Source organism: Oryctolagus cuniculus, chromosome 12, assembly GCF_964237555.1.
Source record: "Oryctolagus cuniculus chromosome 12, mOryCun1.1, whole genome shotgun sequence".
In the NCBI taxonomy this organism is placed as follows: domain Eukaryota; kingdom Metazoa; phylum Chordata; class Mammalia; order Lagomorpha; family Leporidae; genus Oryctolagus; species Oryctolagus cuniculus.
This window is the reverse complement of record NC_091443.1, coordinates 79,863,664-79,880,547: the sequence shown is the minus strand read 5'-3', so window position 1 is coordinate 79,880,547 and position 16,884 is coordinate 79,863,664. Positions and strand designations below refer to the sequence as shown.

At 38.1% G+C, this 16,884-nt stretch overlaps 1 protein-coding gene across 9 annotated transcripts in view; it reads right to left on the bottom strand.

The window, feature by feature from the left end:
* TCF12 (transcription factor 12) overlaps positions 1-16,884 on the bottom strand; it is a 402,065-nt gene that overhangs the window by 207,956 nt on the left and 177,225 nt on the right. For all 9 annotated transcript variants that reach the window (XM_070054250.1, XM_070054251.1, XM_051821974.2 and 6 more), the window contains one exon: positions 12,641-12,743. In XM_070054250.1, coding sequence (XP_069910351.1) covers positions 12,641-12,743 — 103 coding nt within the window. The remainder of the gene's footprint in view (positions 1-12,640; positions 12,744-16,884) is intronic.

The following is a 16,884-nucleotide window of genomic DNA, read 5'->3' as shown; positions in this document are numbered from 1 at the left end:
GCTTCAGTTCAGCACAATTCCAGTTGTTGTGGCCAACTGGAAGTGAACCAGCAGATGAAAGACCTCTCTCTCTCTTTCTGCCTCTCCTTTTCTCTCTTTTTAACTCTGACTCTCAAATAAATAAATGATGGGGCTGGTGCTGTGGTGCAGCAGGTTAACGCCCTGGCCTGAAGCGCCGGCATCCCATATGGGCACCGGTTCTAGTCCTGGCTGCTCCTCTTCTGATCCAGCTCTCTGCTGTGGCCTAGGAAAGCAGTAGAGGATGGCCCAAGTGCTTAGGCCCCTGCACCCACATGGGAGACCTGGAGGAGGCTCCTGGCTCCTGGCTTCGGACTGGCGCAGCTCTAGCCAATGCAGCCATATGGGGAGTGAACCAGCGGATGGAAGACCTCTCTCTCTGTCTCTATCTCTCTCTGTAACTCTTTCAAATAAATAAAATAAATCTTAAAAAAAATGAATCTTAAAAAAATGTTGAGGAACACCTGAGGAACCCCTGAGAGAGCCGGCCGGCGGTATGCCACTCCTCCGCGGAAGTAGGGGAAGTGGCGGGGGTGCCGCCCCTCCACGGAGGCGGGGGGGGGGGCAGCTAATCTGGGGAGGACTGGGGGAAAAAAATGTTTAAGTTGCTAGCTACTTTCAGTGTACTAGTGGAATCAATCAGAAAAACTTTTTTTCCTTCCAGTTCATTGCTTTTGTTTTTTAAAGGTTTATTCATTTATTTGAAAGCAGAGTTACAGAGAACAGAGGAAGAGAGTGAGAGACAGCGAGAGACAGCGAGAGAGAGAGAGTTTTTCCATCCAATGGTTCACTCCCTAGATGGCAGCAATGGCCAGAGAGCGAGAGAGAGGTCTTCTATCCAATGGTTCACTCCCCAGATGGCAGCAACGGCTGGAGCTGTGCCGATCTGAAGCCAGGAGCCAGGAGCTTCTTCTGGGTCTCCCATGTGGGCGCAGGGGCCCAAAGTCTTGGGCCATCTTCTACTGCTTTCTTAGGCCATAGCAGAGAGCTGGATCAGATGTGAAGCAGCCAGAACTCACACTGGTACACCGCAGGCAGTGGATTTTCTGCTATACCACAGCACTGGCCCCAGTTCATCGCTTTTATCTAGGTATGTTTTTCAATGGCTCCATGTTCCCATGTTTGCTCAATGTCTCAGTGTTAGATCACACCAGAACATAAGAAAGACCTTTAAAATCAGCTGGCTAGAGAAAGGTTTGGTGTTGTGGCACAGCAGGTTGAGCAGCTGCCGGCGACACTGGCATCCTATATCAGAGCACTAATTCAAGTCCTGGTTATTCTGCTTCTAATCCAGTTACCTGCTAATGTGCCTGGTGAGGCAGCAGCAGATGGCTGAACTATTTGGGGTCTTGCCACTCCTCTGGGAGTCCAGAATGGTGCTCCTGGATTAAGCCTGGCCTAGGCCTGGCTGTTGCAGCCATTTGCAGAATCAATCAATGCTTGGAAGATCTCTCTCTCTCTCACTCTCCCCCTCTTTCAGTTGCTCTGGCTTTCAAATAAATAAATAAATCTTGGGAAAAAAAAGGCACACAAAATCAGGGCCTTTGTTGTGATGTAGCAGGGAAGGCTGCCGCCTGTAACTGCCACCGGTTCAAGTCCCCAGCTGTTCCACTTCTGAACCAGCTCTCTACTAATGGCTTGGGAAAAGCAGCAGCAGATGGTTCAAGCGTTTGGGCCCCTGCCACTCATGTTGGAAATGCAGATAAACCTCCTGGCTCTTGGTTTCAGTGTGGCCCAGCACTGGTGGCTGTGGCCATCTAGGGAGTGAACCAGTGGATGGAAGATCATTCTGTAACTATTCAAACTAAATAAATAAATCTTAAAAAGCAAAACAAAACATCAAAAATCAATTGGGTGAGCACGGGCAGGAAGATAAGTACTTGCTGGACATAAATAAATTTTAAAAAAAGATTGTATATTTTAGAGCAGTTTTAGATTAAAACAAAACTAAGGGTAAAGTACAGAGTTGCCATGGTCCCTCTGCATTCCAGCATGCCTAGCCTTTCTTATCATTAGCATTCCACACTACAGTGATACTTTCCTAACAGCTGATGAGCCTACACTGACAGATCATTTACAGTTTACATGAGGATTTATTCAGTGTTATATATCCAACTGCTTTAGACAAGTATATGAAGACATATATCCATCATTATATCATTATCGTACAGAACAGTTTCACTGCCCTAAAAAATCCTCTGTGCTGCACCTATTCTTTTCCTTTCCTTAACCCATTAGTCACTGATCACTTTACCGTCTCCACAACTTGACCTCTTCCTGAAGTCAAGATTAGAATTATACAATATGTAACTTATTCAAATTGGCTTAACATAGCAAATCTGTTTTAAGGTTCCTCCAAGCCTTTTCATGGCATAGGAGCTCATTTCTTTTTATTTTTAAGTAACAGTCTATTGTCTCAATGTATCATAGTTTACTTATCCATTCCCCTACAGAAAGACAACATAGTTGCTTTTATTAACTATAGATAAAACTGAGATAAACATGCTTGTGCAGATTAGTGTATGAACTTCAATTTTTTTACAAGATTTATTTATTTATTTGAGAGAGGGAGTTAGAAAGAGAGACGGAGAGACAGACCGAGAGGTCTTCCATCTGCTGGTTCACTCCCCAAACCGACACAACAGCTGGAGCTAAGGTAATTGGAAACCAGGAGCCAGAAACAACTTCTGGGTCTCCCACACAAGTGCTGGGGCTCAAGCACCATCTTCCACTGCTTTCCCAGAATTTGACTAATTTTTCCATTATGTAATTCTACAGTTATGAAATCTAATCCAAGATATTTCATTGCATTTAGAGAAAGTTTTGCACTCCTGCACTTAGCCATTTTTACTTAATGGTCCTCAGAGATCTTCTTATCAATACACAAGGACATGACTCTGAAGGTTGCATAACATGTCATGTATAAATGTGGAATAATTATTTACTTAGCCAGTCTTCTGATTTCTGGCAGCTTTGGTCTGAAACAGGAACAAATTTTAAATGGTAATTTAAATGCACATTAAGTACATTCAATTTAAATGTACATTAAGTACATTGATTTTTGCCTCCTGGACCACAAACCCTGAACTTTAATTTACTATCTGGCTCTTTCAAAAGAGTTTGTTGACACTTGATCTAGGGGAATATAAGAGAAGTTAATAAAATGTATAATTAACTGTAAATAAACTAATTGACATAATTTGCCATGAAGTGGCCTCGTACTCTACTTTCATTTAATTGTGAATCCCTAGAAATTTCATAGAACCGAAGAGTCTGATAATCCTCCAGAGGAATTCTCCAAGTGAAAAACAAGTATGTAATACAATAATGATGGTGGAGCTACCAAACCACACCAAATAAATGACAATAGCTAAAAAACAAAACAAAGAAACCACACAAACATTTTTCAAAACTCACCCCCATAAAGATAGTAAACATGCAAATGCATACATGTATGTGTGTATCAGAAAGTCTGAAATATAGGTGGGATAGCAAGTTCCAATGTTCATAAAAACCTAAAGTCATTAAAAACATAATACCACCACCACCACAACAAAATCTAAACTGAAAGCCCAGGGGGAAAAAAAAAAACACTATGAAAAGCAAAAACTGAATTCTGTAAGAAAAAAAATAAGCTGAGAGAAGAAGAATGCAAAAATGATGGAAAGACTCTCAAGCATCAGTCTTTTTGAAAGGCTTCACTAAAATATGACACATACTAAACAGGGCTGTAGCAAACTTGTATACAAGGGAGGCAGAATGTAATGGATACCTCCAAACAATAATGTCTACATAGCATACTAAAGTAATTCAGAAGATGCTTTCAAATTATTTAAACATTTCATTTTTACTTGGTGGTCATTTAAAATTTGTATAAACACTATTACCACTAATCCAGCTATACCAACTCTTCATTTTTAAAGAAGTGCTGGGGTATTCAGGGAATAGAGAGCACCAGCTCTCTGCCTCCTACCTCAGACTTTATGATAACCATATTATTTCTCAATAATGCTGACTGAGAATCAATCTGGCAGATGACCTCTGAATTCCATTCCAGGCCAAAGGATATGAGAACTGTAGTATTTAAGCATTTATTTTTAATGAAATACTCAGAAAACTTCTTTTAAATCATCATCACAACCATAAGCAGTGAATCTGAAAAGGTTTTACATAGGCAACGAAGCATAATGCTGCTGTAATACTTTTCCCAATTCAAAGTATCACAAATTCTCACAGATAGGCAATGCTTATGAAACTCTATGCATCTAGCAAAACTATAAACTTACAAAAGTTCCTTAAAGACATTGAATCTTTTGTTTCCTTAGTAATGAAGTAGCCACAATGATTGTCATCCACCACACTACAAAAAGAACTCAGAATATTCTGTTAAAGAGATTGGGCTAGAAATCGACACAAACAATGGGAACACTCAGGAAAGAAACATTTACCAGATCAGCGCTACCTGCCCATTATGAAACTTAAGCACCAATAAGGATTACTAGATTAAGGAAAATACACTTGCAAGTGATGATAAACAAAATAAAGGGGATCTGCCTTATTTGAGTCTCTAGAGTTACCAGTTTTCAAGGTTGCATAGTTAAGGCAACATCTTGACATCATGAAATTCATTAGACTAGACAACTTCTTAAAAATCTCTGAAAAATAAATATCTCACATAGAGAGTGTGGTATGACTGTATGCAGTCTAGGTTATATTGGTCAATATTTTCTTAAATATCCCATAATACAAAGCAAATCCAGAAGAAATTGATTGCAAGTTGACTATCATGCAAGAGACTTAAAATTTCATGAAAATGATGTTAAAAAGGCATTTAAACAAACATGAATTCACTGACAGATTAGGATCTGAGTCAGTTAAGAACTGAGGAAAAAAATCAACAAGATTCAAATTTGAAGTGAAGGACATTTACCATACTATTCTGAAGAAAAAAACAATTCATTTTTATTTACTCTAAGATCTGGTTGATAATATCTTGTTTTGTTATAATACTTAATTTTAGCTTTGATTTTCAAAATAAAAGCCAGAGAAAACATTTTTTCCTATACTTGTTGAAAAAACATTTTTAACGAGAAATTAATTAATTTGAGAGGCAGAGTGACAAGGGAGGGAGAGATATGGGGCGGGGGAAGGGGACGAAGAGAAAAAGAGAGGGAGAGAGACAGAGATTTTTCCATCCATTGGTTCACTTAATAAATGGCCACAACAGCCAAATCTGGGCCAGACTGAAGCCAGGTGCCAGGAACTCCACTCTACTCTCCCAAGTACCTGGGCCATTTTCCACAGCTCTCCCAAACTAGATTTGAATGCCTGTTTAATCCACTGTGCCACAGTACTGGTCCCTCTGGTTATTTTTTCAAGTTTTTCACTCCACAAATAATTACTCATGGTTAAGTGGGATCTTATCTTAAAGAGTGCTCTAGCAGCTTTAAAATATCTTTTAAAACAAGTCATCTGTTTTTAAAGGAAGGTAAAGTTTGGTCTCTCCCAGACAGGGTAGAAAAGAAGCCTTCAAGGGATCGGTGCTGTGGCATAGCAGGTAAAGCCGCCATCTGCAGTGCCAGCATCCCATATGGGCAATGGTTCACGTCCTGGCTGCTCCACTTCCAATCCAGCTCTCTGCTATGGCCTGGGAAAGCAGTGGAAGATGGCCCAAGTCCTTGGGCCCCTGCACCTGCGTAGGAGACCTGGAAGAGGCTCCTGGCTTCTGATCGGTGCAGCTCCATATTGAGGCCAACGGGGAGTGAACTAGCAAATGGAAGGCCTTTCTCTCTCTCTCTCTCTCTCTCTCTCTCTCTCTTTCTCTTTCTCTTTCTCTTTCTCTTTCTCTTTCTGCCTCTCCTTCTCTCTGTGTAACTCTGACTTTCAAATAAATAAATAAATGAATCTTTAAAAAAGAAAGAAAGCATGCAAGCAAGCCTTCAGGTCATCTCTGGCTCAGAAAAGGCTTAGAAGGAGATAGCTATTAAAAAATCATTCTAACAAAGTAAAGAGGCTGGTTTTCAGGGTGTAGGGACAGGGTAGGAATACAAAAAGAGAGACTGTTAGGAACAGTGGATTATAAATAAAATTGCCTATTTCCACTAAATAAAAAATTTCACATCACTAAGGAATAAAGGTATCCTGTAATATAGTAACCAGAAAGGAAAATTTAGGTGGATGTAGAAAGACTAAATGACCTAAGTGTAGAGTGGGAGAGACCACTACCCTCATCTACTCCTCAAATCCCTCTGAGGCCCCATTTGTCTCTCCAGCTTTATTTTATCCTCTCAATCAACACTTCTAAGTGGCATACTGAGTAAAACAGCCAGCTGTGACACCAGCATCCCATATCCTCACTATTCCACCTCTGATCCAGCTCCCCGCTAAAGGCCCAAGAAAAACAGTGGAAAATGTTCCAAGTGCTTGGTCCACTGCCACTCAAGTAGGAGACCTGGAAGAAGCCTCTGGCTCCTGGCTCCATTGTGGGCACTGCGGGGTGGACCAGTGAATGGAAGATCTCTCTGTAACTCTGACTTTTAAACAAACAAACAAACTTTTGGGTTATCTGGTTTGAATTTGTTATAACAGAAAGAGCAGACTTAATAACACTGGATTAAATGCTACATACCATAAACTTTTCCTAAGATTTATTTTATTTATTTGAAAGACAGAGTTACAGAGAGAGGTAGAGATAGAGAGATCTTCCATCCGCTGGTTCACTCCCCAGATGGCCGCAACGGTGGAGCTGCGCCGGAGATCCGAAGCCAGGAAACAGGAGCTTCTTCCGGGTCTCCCAGATGGGTGCAGGGCCCAAGGACTTGGGCCATCTTCCACTGCTTTCCCAGGCCACAGCAGAGAACTGGATCAGAAGAGGAGCAGCCGGGTCTTGAATCAGCGCCCATATGGGATGCCAGCGCCTCAGGCCAAGGTGGTAACGTGCTGTGTCCCGTGAACACGATCTTATTAATCTCAATGTCTAAGAATTTCTTTTTATCATTCATCCTATCATATGTAATAATTATTCCAATTCTTACTTTACCTACCCTTCCATACTACAGTTGTAAAGTCTGAAAACAGATATCAAATATTACTTACTTTTATAACCGACCACAGAGTATTTTCATAAAGGGCATAACAAAAGGTTGAGGGGGTCGGCACTGTGGCCTAGCAGGTAAAGCTGCTGCCTGCAGTGTAGACATCCCATATGGGTGCTGGTTTGAGACCTGGCTGCTCCACTTCCAATCCAGCTCTCTCTACTATGGCCTGGGAAAGCAGCAGAAGATGGCCCAAGTCTTTGGGCCCCTGCACCTGCGTGGGAGACCAGGAAGAAGCTCCTGGCTTCATATCGGCACAGCTCCGGCCATTGTGGCCATCTGGGGAGTGAACCAGCAGACCCAAGACCTCCTTCTTTCTCTGCCTCTCCTTCTCTCTGTGTGTGTAACTCTGACTTTCAAATAAATAAATAAATAAAATCTTTAAAAAAAAAAAGGTTGAATGGTATGTGAAGGAGATAGGAGAAGATATTCAACAATTCAGTCTGTTCATAAGGGTCTAAGCAGAAACAAAAGGTAGAAAGAGCTATATTGTAGAAAAAGGCAGCACATGCGCAAATATTTGAACATGAGAAGTGTAGAAGAAAAAAAAGCAGCAAAGTAGAAAGGGACTCTGAGCTAACTCAGAATCAAGAATGTCAGGGCCATGTTTCTTAGTCACTAGTCATTTCATTTTTCTTGGCTTCAGTTTCTTAAAGTGTAATTGGGTCTACACTCTCACTCAAATTTCTCCTGGTGTCAACAATAAGCAGTCAACGTTTACAGAATACGAATCAATGAATTTAATCATATCCCTTCATGAGACTGAAGGTTAATAAAACATTGAGAGAGCACAAAGGCCTCATCCTTATGAAATACTGTCAAATCAGACACACATACTGTTTCTTGTAAGCACAATTTTAACCATTTTCACTATGTCATCCAGGAAAGGAGTTTCATGTGTATCAAAGTGAGACATCTTTTGAGGGCAGAGTTTTAATGTGTTATGATAATCTGAAAATAGTAAGTCTATAATCTCTAACTCTAGAACAGTTTCAGATTTATCATAAATTACAATGCAGGCAGTACTAACTACACAAGAGTTTTTCTTGAAATTTAGTTGTTTGACATGCTTATTTCTGTATAGAGAAAAAAGTGTACTTAGGTTTAAATTCCTAGAAAAACCTACAGAAACCCACATAACCCACAATAAAATGAAAATAAACAGAACAGCAGTTACCAAAGGAATCCTTTAAATCCTGAAGTAGAGAGAATATATCTGAGCTAAGAGATTCCAGTAGCAATGGAATGACAACTGATTTGTTTTTAACTCCAGTACTCACAAAGAGAGATTTAATAGTAATATATCTGAACAAATGAATTCAACTTATTGAACTAGCTAAGATGTTTAAAGTAAGCTACAAATAAATTTATATCAATTTCAATTAATACTGTGATATTTCGCATTTCATGTTTTTCCCCCCTTTAAACAACCAGAAACACTTCCCAGTATTTGTCCCACAGAAAACCGTGTCTCAGAAGCAAATAATGCTTTTTATCAAAAGCCTTCTATGAATCTGGGATATACAGCACTACACAAATCTAAATAGGCCTTTTCTTCTTTTCCTTTATCCAGAGCCTTGAACATTCCAAAAACACAATCTGAATGTGAGAGAGGGAACCCCTGATTCATACTGCTGCACAAAGTTAAATCACTATGGAATTTCTTTTCCAGGTCATCTCTTAAGATCAGCATCTCCATAATTATAGTTTAGGAAAATGCTGACCTAGTTAAAACCTGAAACATTAGACAGAAAGACAGGGAGGGAGAGGAGGACAGAGAAAGGAAAAGTATCTTATACCCAAATAAGGCGCACTAATGGAAAGAACTGGAGTCAGGAGAAGTGGGTGCTACCTTTGCTTTGCCATGTACTGGCTCTGTGACTGCAGGAAAAACCACTGAATTTTCCTGTATCTTCATTTTATCATTTACAAAATAGTAACTATAATTCTAGTTGTAGCCTTTTTCAAGCAGAATAAAAGATATTAGGTATGAGATTATGAAATTCTAGACCTGCAGAACTATGAGAATACCCAGTATTATTCTATTGGAAATGCAAAAATTATTTTCAGGATATGGATTAAAATCTAATTCCCCTAACTCTCAGTCCTGCATTTTTCTCCTTAGACCACTAGGTTGCTTTCATTGTTTAAAAGAAAATATTAACAAACCCTTTCTGGATGCAAAATAGGTCTTAGAAAGGAACACAACTGAAGTTCTCAGCAAGAAGGAAAATTTAAAGTAATCTTACATCTCCAGTCTCCCTCTTGTTAGTAAAACTTAGATAAACATGAAGGGGTTAAAAAGGTAACAGTGGTTCATTCTACAATCACTCAGGGACAGAACATATGTGCTTCTGTGAAATAATTCACTTTATGTTCAATTAATAAACTGGTCCTATCATCACCAAAAATATGACTAATTCCAACAGAAAAAATTTTTTTTACTGAAATTAAAGGGTAGAGAAATGGATCAAAGCTGGAAGAGTCTAGAAATATACAAGGCTGTTGGGTGATACTATTGGAAATCACTGCTATGATGAAAATTTTTGCACAAAATTTTAAGGTAATAGAATACAGCACTGTATAATGCTAATTACATACTGATATGCCAAAAAGGTACTTATTTCACTTGAAACAGAAGCTCTCCATTTCATATTGTCAAATCCACAGGATTATTAGGGAATTCATAAAAAGAAACACTAACTGATCTAGCATCATAGTTTTACTTCCTATGTAAAACAATTCAAAAATCTAAATGAGTACACAAATGCACTTTCTGTAGAAAACTGTTCATTACTGAATCACTACCAACCCTTGTTAGACAAAATTTCTCATTTTTGCAATTTACAAAACCATTAAACGTTTTGAAAGCTCCATTATGAAAGACAATGGCACTTTATAATACACTATTTCTTCAGGCAAATATGCTTATGGCTGAACATAATACTCAAAATACAACATTCCCTAGATGTATAATCCTTCCCCATGTAATGGTGTTTTTCTGTGTTGACAACAATGATGAAATATGTTACTGCTTTCCGGTAGCTTTAACTGTTTCTGCGTATTCCTCACACACAGCATCACTCTCAAGTGTTACCTGTTGTGATGAATAGTTATCAACAATTCCAAAAGCTTCTAATACTGCCATAGACATCTCCACAGAGCTTAACAATTTAGGTTTTCCACCTGAAATCCTCTTAAATTACCAGACAGATAGAAAAGCTAATCTAGCCAAGGTAACCCTACAAAGTGCTATAAACCGACATATTCAATATCTCAAAGTTCAATTACTTCAGCTCACATCAAGATGAACTGACTGTTGCTGTATGGAACTGCATTACAATTTAATAGACTTTCATTTCCAAAGGTAAGTTATTGTCATGTAGAATGCTTTGAAAAGCTGTTAGACTGAGGAACCTCATTTGATATCGCCAATGACCAATGAATTTCTTTTAAGGACATGTACCTCTTGATTTCAGGGTTATTTGTCCCTCCATTATATTTATATGCACATTTTAGAAATACAAAGTTACAATTTACAGTGAAAATGTATGGTCTGTACAAAGTATACAAACAATGTAATTCAGATGAAGGCAGATATTTTTCATTTGAACTGTGAAGTGATCAATCTGCTTATAAATCAGTTATTGCAAAGACTTATGAAAAACTGATTTTATACATAGAGTATAGATGAATATTAAAAGTATTTCAGTAATTATCTTAAAATGGAAGAAACCAGCATGCACATGCTCATAGTTGCTCCAACTGAGAAAATGTTACCTCAAACTAAATTACAGAAATATTTTTAGTCAACAGCTGTTCAGAGCAAGTGACTGACACGCATACCTCTTAGAATTCATTTTATTCCCACACTTGTCCCCACAATTTTAGTAGTCATCTTGGCTCAAAGCTGTGCTAATGATGAAATTCCAATGGGCCTAACAGTCATCTCTGTGAGTGAAGAATAAAGGTAAAATCATAAATACAAAAAGAGTAATTGCTGATTTCTCACAATTCAGTAATAGCCTGAATTTAAAGAAAGCTTAGCTCAATCTGAAATTAACAAAAACACTGACTTTAACTTACCCTTCTATACTTGGAATAAATTAAATACTACTTGAGGAAAAGTTAAAATACAAAAGGAAATTATTTACAGTGTCTTCTGTACTTGACTTTGATTGTAGCCTTAACAGAATTAAAAAAAAATAAATTGGTATGTTTTCTGGGTCAAATAATTATTTTGTTCTAAATTTAGTTGATTTAGCTTGGCATGATAATATATTAAATACTATGACTTTCATTTGCATTTATGTTGAAACAAATTGTGATTTTAAACACAAGTTGTATTGCTGATTAGATTTTCTACTCTTCTGTCATACTCAATGACTCTGGCTTTAAACTGTCAACTGCCTTAGGCAAAATCCACACTAGAACAGCAGACTGTCTCCTCAACACCAGAGGATAAAGGAAACAAACAAAGACTGTGTAAAGCAAAATCATTTATAAAGAAATTGCAGACTACCCGGATTTTGGATTTGAGTAATCCACTTAGATTAGCATGGCTGTGTCTTAAAAGGACAATTCTAAGATCACAATATAGGTCATGTCCTTAAGAAATAGAGTAAGTAATGAAATCAATGTCAATTACACAAACCTTCCATATTTACATGACGCCAATGACAATCAGTAAGACCGATTAAATAAAGCTTTTATAATGTGCTCAGCCCTAGAATAAGCAAGAAGGAAAAATAATGTCATAAACCACAGATTCTTTTGAATCAAGTTTTTCAAAAGAGTAGAATAATCACTTTTAAAATAACAACAAAAGAATGGCATCCTAGCTGGAAAAAAACACAAGGGCTTATCATTTCAGACTGAACAGCATTAAGCTCATTTGGGGAAGAGAGAGGGAAAGAATACAAAGGAGACAAAATAACTCACCATAATGGTAAATGAAAACACAAAAATAAGGTGTGGCTGATAAAGTCACACCCTTCAAAATTCAACTTCACTTTGGCAGACCAAACCTTTAAAAATCCCCAATACGAACCCAACTGCTTGAAATAAATTTTGCAACATCTATATACACTATTATACTTTAATAAAGTAGAACCAAAAGAAAGTTTGTGTACATTGTACATAAGTAAAACTTGCCTAAAATCAATGCTGTCCTATCTTTTAAATTATTATATAAACACAAATATCAAAACAAATAATAATCACAAAAGCCCATGAAACAATGCTTATTAGCTCCAAAATCATGCAATGCTTGAGGTCACCAAAATATACCCAAAAATGACAGTTAAAACATGTAGCTTCCTTTTTTAACATTAATAACAATACTAGAAGGCCCCAAATTTCTGGGTGCTTGTTCCCTAAGCAGAGCTGAAAAAGGCAATACCCAGATGCCCCTAGAAACTTAAGAGCTTTCTTCTATATACTGACGTGTCCTTCCTGGACAAGGGGATAAAAAATGTCCCTGACCAAAGAGGCTTTGAGAAGACTATTTGCAGAGAATCACCACTTACCCATCAGATTTGAGTTCATGAAAGGTGTTGGGGACAAGCCTTCGTGGGCCCCTAATCGACTGTCATTCAAGTGATCACTGTAATGAGGGCTGTCTGTAAAACCCTAAGGGGGGGAAAGAGAGACCAGAGTATTAGAGAGATTATTTGACAGTCTTGCTAATTGAGCATAATAACACCCACCTAATTAAAATGCAGATATACAAATGGTCATTCCTACCCAAGTTCCTTGTTTATCATTTGAAAAATGGAGCAGAAGTTCCTTTTAAGGTTAAAAAAAATTTTTTTTTATTGATCTTAAAGAAAAGTAGGTTTCTCAAAACAAAATAAAACAAAACAACAAAACAACCTAACCAATAAACCCAATGCTTTCAAAGTACCAGTACTTCTGATGGGAGGATGGTCTATAAAAATTCTATAAAGTTACTAAATCAACCCTAAGACCTCTTCAATCCAAAAGGAATGTTCTATGAATCGTGAAAAAGATAAGGATGAACTAAGTACTTGTCATTCTTTCTGTTTCCATGTCCTACAAATAAAAGGTTAGGCTGTACATAAAGATAATTGAAAATGAATCTTGAAGAAGAATGGGATGGGAGAGGAAGTGGGAGATGGGATGGTTGCGGGTGGGAGGGAGGTTATTCGGAGAAAAGCTGCTATAATTCAAAAGTTGTACTTTCAAAATTTATATTTATTAAAGTTAAAAGAAAGTTTTAGCTAAAATACTAAAAAACGCATAATCAATGGACATTAATCCTTTCCTAAATGGCAAACATTTAACAAAAAAGTCTGCTTATACTTCTTTTAATACAAAAATATATATGCTATTATACTTCTATTAAAGGAATATTATCATAAAATACAAGAATACACCTAAAGAACCAAACCAAATACGAGCAAAAACAGCAAATTTAAATTCTTAAGAGTCTGAAAAATGAACTCACAAACCGCATGAAAACAATAAAGTAAATGCTATTATTTCAGAGTAGTTCTATCCAATTTCTCCTATAAGCATGCTCTTGAAAAGCAAAGGGGAAAGACAGACAAAACTTACTAGCAAAGAAGGTTTTACAAAATCCTTGTGGGTGACAACTGTCCTGGTTCTCAGATTCTGACGTATACTATGTGCTGCATCACCTCCAAAATCATATGTTTTCTAAATCAGGTTATGAACCTTAGTTAATTAAAACTTCAGGGGAAATCACCTTTCTGCAAATTAAAACTATCAAAGAGTAAAAACCAGAAAAACTTTCAGGAGGCTCAAGTAAGAAAGAAAATTTCCCTGGCTCACAGGAACCAGAAACTACCCAGAATCCCAAGGGACTATAAAATCATCAACTACTGAACATTCATTGTTACCCAGACTGCAGGCTAACATTCAAGAAGACAATAATGGGGCTGAAACAGGCCTCACTATCTTTCCCAGGCATGCTCTCAGTCCAACCAACAGGCTGGGAACTAAGGACTAAGTAACCACTACAATCACTAATGGATGCAAGTCACAGCTCATTCTGCTAGTGTGTTTTAAAGCTAATCTTCTGGGAGTGTTAACTCCCACATGAATCTTTATTCCATTTTTGTCTACTTTAGAATCAAAGATACACATGTGATAGACATTCAAGAAGAATCTAGATGACAGTTACAACCTCACTATGACCACAAGGGTGTCCTCTGGTAACCACCACCCTGTTCAATCTGTCACAGCCACAAGCAGCAGAAGCTATATACAAAATAGGACAGATCATAGCACAGGTCACTCACTCCACAGAGTTAACTTTTATGCATAAAGCATGGTTAAAGTGCTAAGAGACATACCATTGCCTCACATAATCTGAGTATACTCTCCCATCCCAGCCCACTAACCATTCATTCCTAGGCACATGGTCACAACTAGGCATAAAAACCTATAAAACATTCACTGTAATACAGTCTATCATCATAAAACAATACTGTTCTAGAAAACTGCCAAGTGAAACATATTTATGGTCAGACATATTGTTCACACCACATTTGAATGCTGAAGGATAATCAAAGATAATTTAGCATGCTCTTAGTTTTCTTCATTATTTTTAAAAATAAGTTATTTCCCTTCACAACTATAAAAGTAAAACACTGAAATTGTGTTTTAAAACTCAGTATGAGTACACAAATATATCTAAGTTTTATGTATATATTTATAGTATTATCCAGTAATTTTATAATTTGCTAACTTTACAGATTGCATGTTGTACTGTTTAGCATGATAATCTTACTTTTTCTCTGGCTTCAGACTGCTCCTCAGAGAACACAATTATTTTACTATCATCTAAACAACAACAAAGAAAATGCTGTCCTTTATCCATATGCACCCACATATAGTGTGAAATTTGCTACAACATTTCCCAGTCATAAAATATCCTCAGACAATTCAATTCACAAAATCTGAGATTGTCATATGCCACCAGAGCAGGAGTACACAAATTTCTTCATCACAAGTAAGTAATAACTACATATAGACTTTCAATATCTACTTCTTCATAGATCATATATATCCACATTATCAATTATCAGTAAGACATAACTTCCTGCATTTAAGATAAAAAATTAAATAAAAATTTAAATAATTTCTTCTATAGCTCAGAAATTCATCTTAGTGAATTCATTTTTTTTTTTAAAGCCACTGCCAGGGCCAGTGCTGTGGTGCTGTGGCGCAGTGGGTTAAAGCCCTGGCCTGAAGCACCGGCATCCCATATGGGCACCGGTTCTAGTCCCGGCTGCTCCTCTTCCCATCCAGCTCTCTGCTATGGCCTGGGAGAGCAGTAGAAGATGGTCCAAGTCCTTGGGCCCTTGCACCCACGTGGAAGACCCAGAAGAAGCTCCTGGCTCCAGGCTCCGGATCTTCACAGTTCCAGCCTTTGTGGCCATCTGGGGAGTGACCAGCGGATGGAAGACCTCTCTTTCTGTCTCTACCTCTCTCTGTAACTCTTTCAAATAAATAAAATAAATCTTGAAAAAAAAAAAAAAAAGCCTAATAGCTAAGAAAAGGCTAATTCTTCACCTACAGATACAAACTGGTGCCGGGGGAGGGAATGATTTTAGGTCTAATAAGTATCAGAAGCTCACTTCGAAGAGTGGAACTGCCTACAGTTTAAGATTATTCTTGTCATTGCTTCCACACAGTAGTAGTGATCCTTATCTAGAATATAACTTTTGGTAAACAAAAATGAAAGCTGCAAAATAATGTACAAACATTTAAATAGCATTACCACAGGCCACATGTTTGAGATCAGTAGTTATCAATATGTCCATGCATCATCTGGCTGAATGATATCTACAGCACTATAAATCACTGAGAGATCTTACTAAAATGCAGGTTGAAATGGATCAAGGTCTGAGGAAATGCCTGAGAATGTGCATTTGTGACCTAGAGTTAATGCTGATGTTGCTGGTCTCTGAGCTGCACTTTTGGTAGCAAGAACCTAAATGATCTGAAAATGAAGATCTCTTTCATACACAAAGCACAAACTCTAGTATAGAAGTGACAGGCTGACATACCACACACCCTTATCCCCCAAGAACATTACAACTTCAAAAGTTTCCAGGTAAGTATAGAAAAATCCTACAGGTAAGAAAATATCCAAGGTAATTAGAGAAACAGAGTACTTTTATGTATGTATCTATCCATGTATTTTTTTTTTGTAATTTTTTGACAGGCAGAGTTGACAATGAGAGAGAGACACAGAGAGAAAGGTCTTCCTTTACCATTGGTTCACCCTCCAATGGCCGCTGCGGCCAGCGCACTGCGACCGGCGCACCGCACTGATCCGAAGCCGGGAGCCAGGTGCTTCTCCTGGTCTCCAATGCGGGTGCAGGGCCCAAGAACTTGGGCCATCCTCTACTACACTCCTGGACCACAGCAGAGAGCTGGCCTGGAAGAGGGGCAACCGGGACAGAATCCGGTGCCCCAACCGGGACTAGGACCCGATGTGCCAGCGCCGCAAAGCGGAGGATTAGCCTATTGAGCCGCAGCACCGGCCCCCATCCATGTATTTTTAAGCAAATAGTATCTATCATATGTAGCCTCAATAAAAGAAGTGGGCAATTTACACAGTAGGCTCCTTAAGTAGCACATAGTCAGACACTGCACATAGCTGCTTGGAAGTAGAGAAGGCAAAGGAAAAAAATGTCATAACCCAGTGAAAGTATAAGTCTAGCAGAATAGTAGGGAACAAAGTAAAAGTAATGCTGAAACCTCCAAACCACTGAAA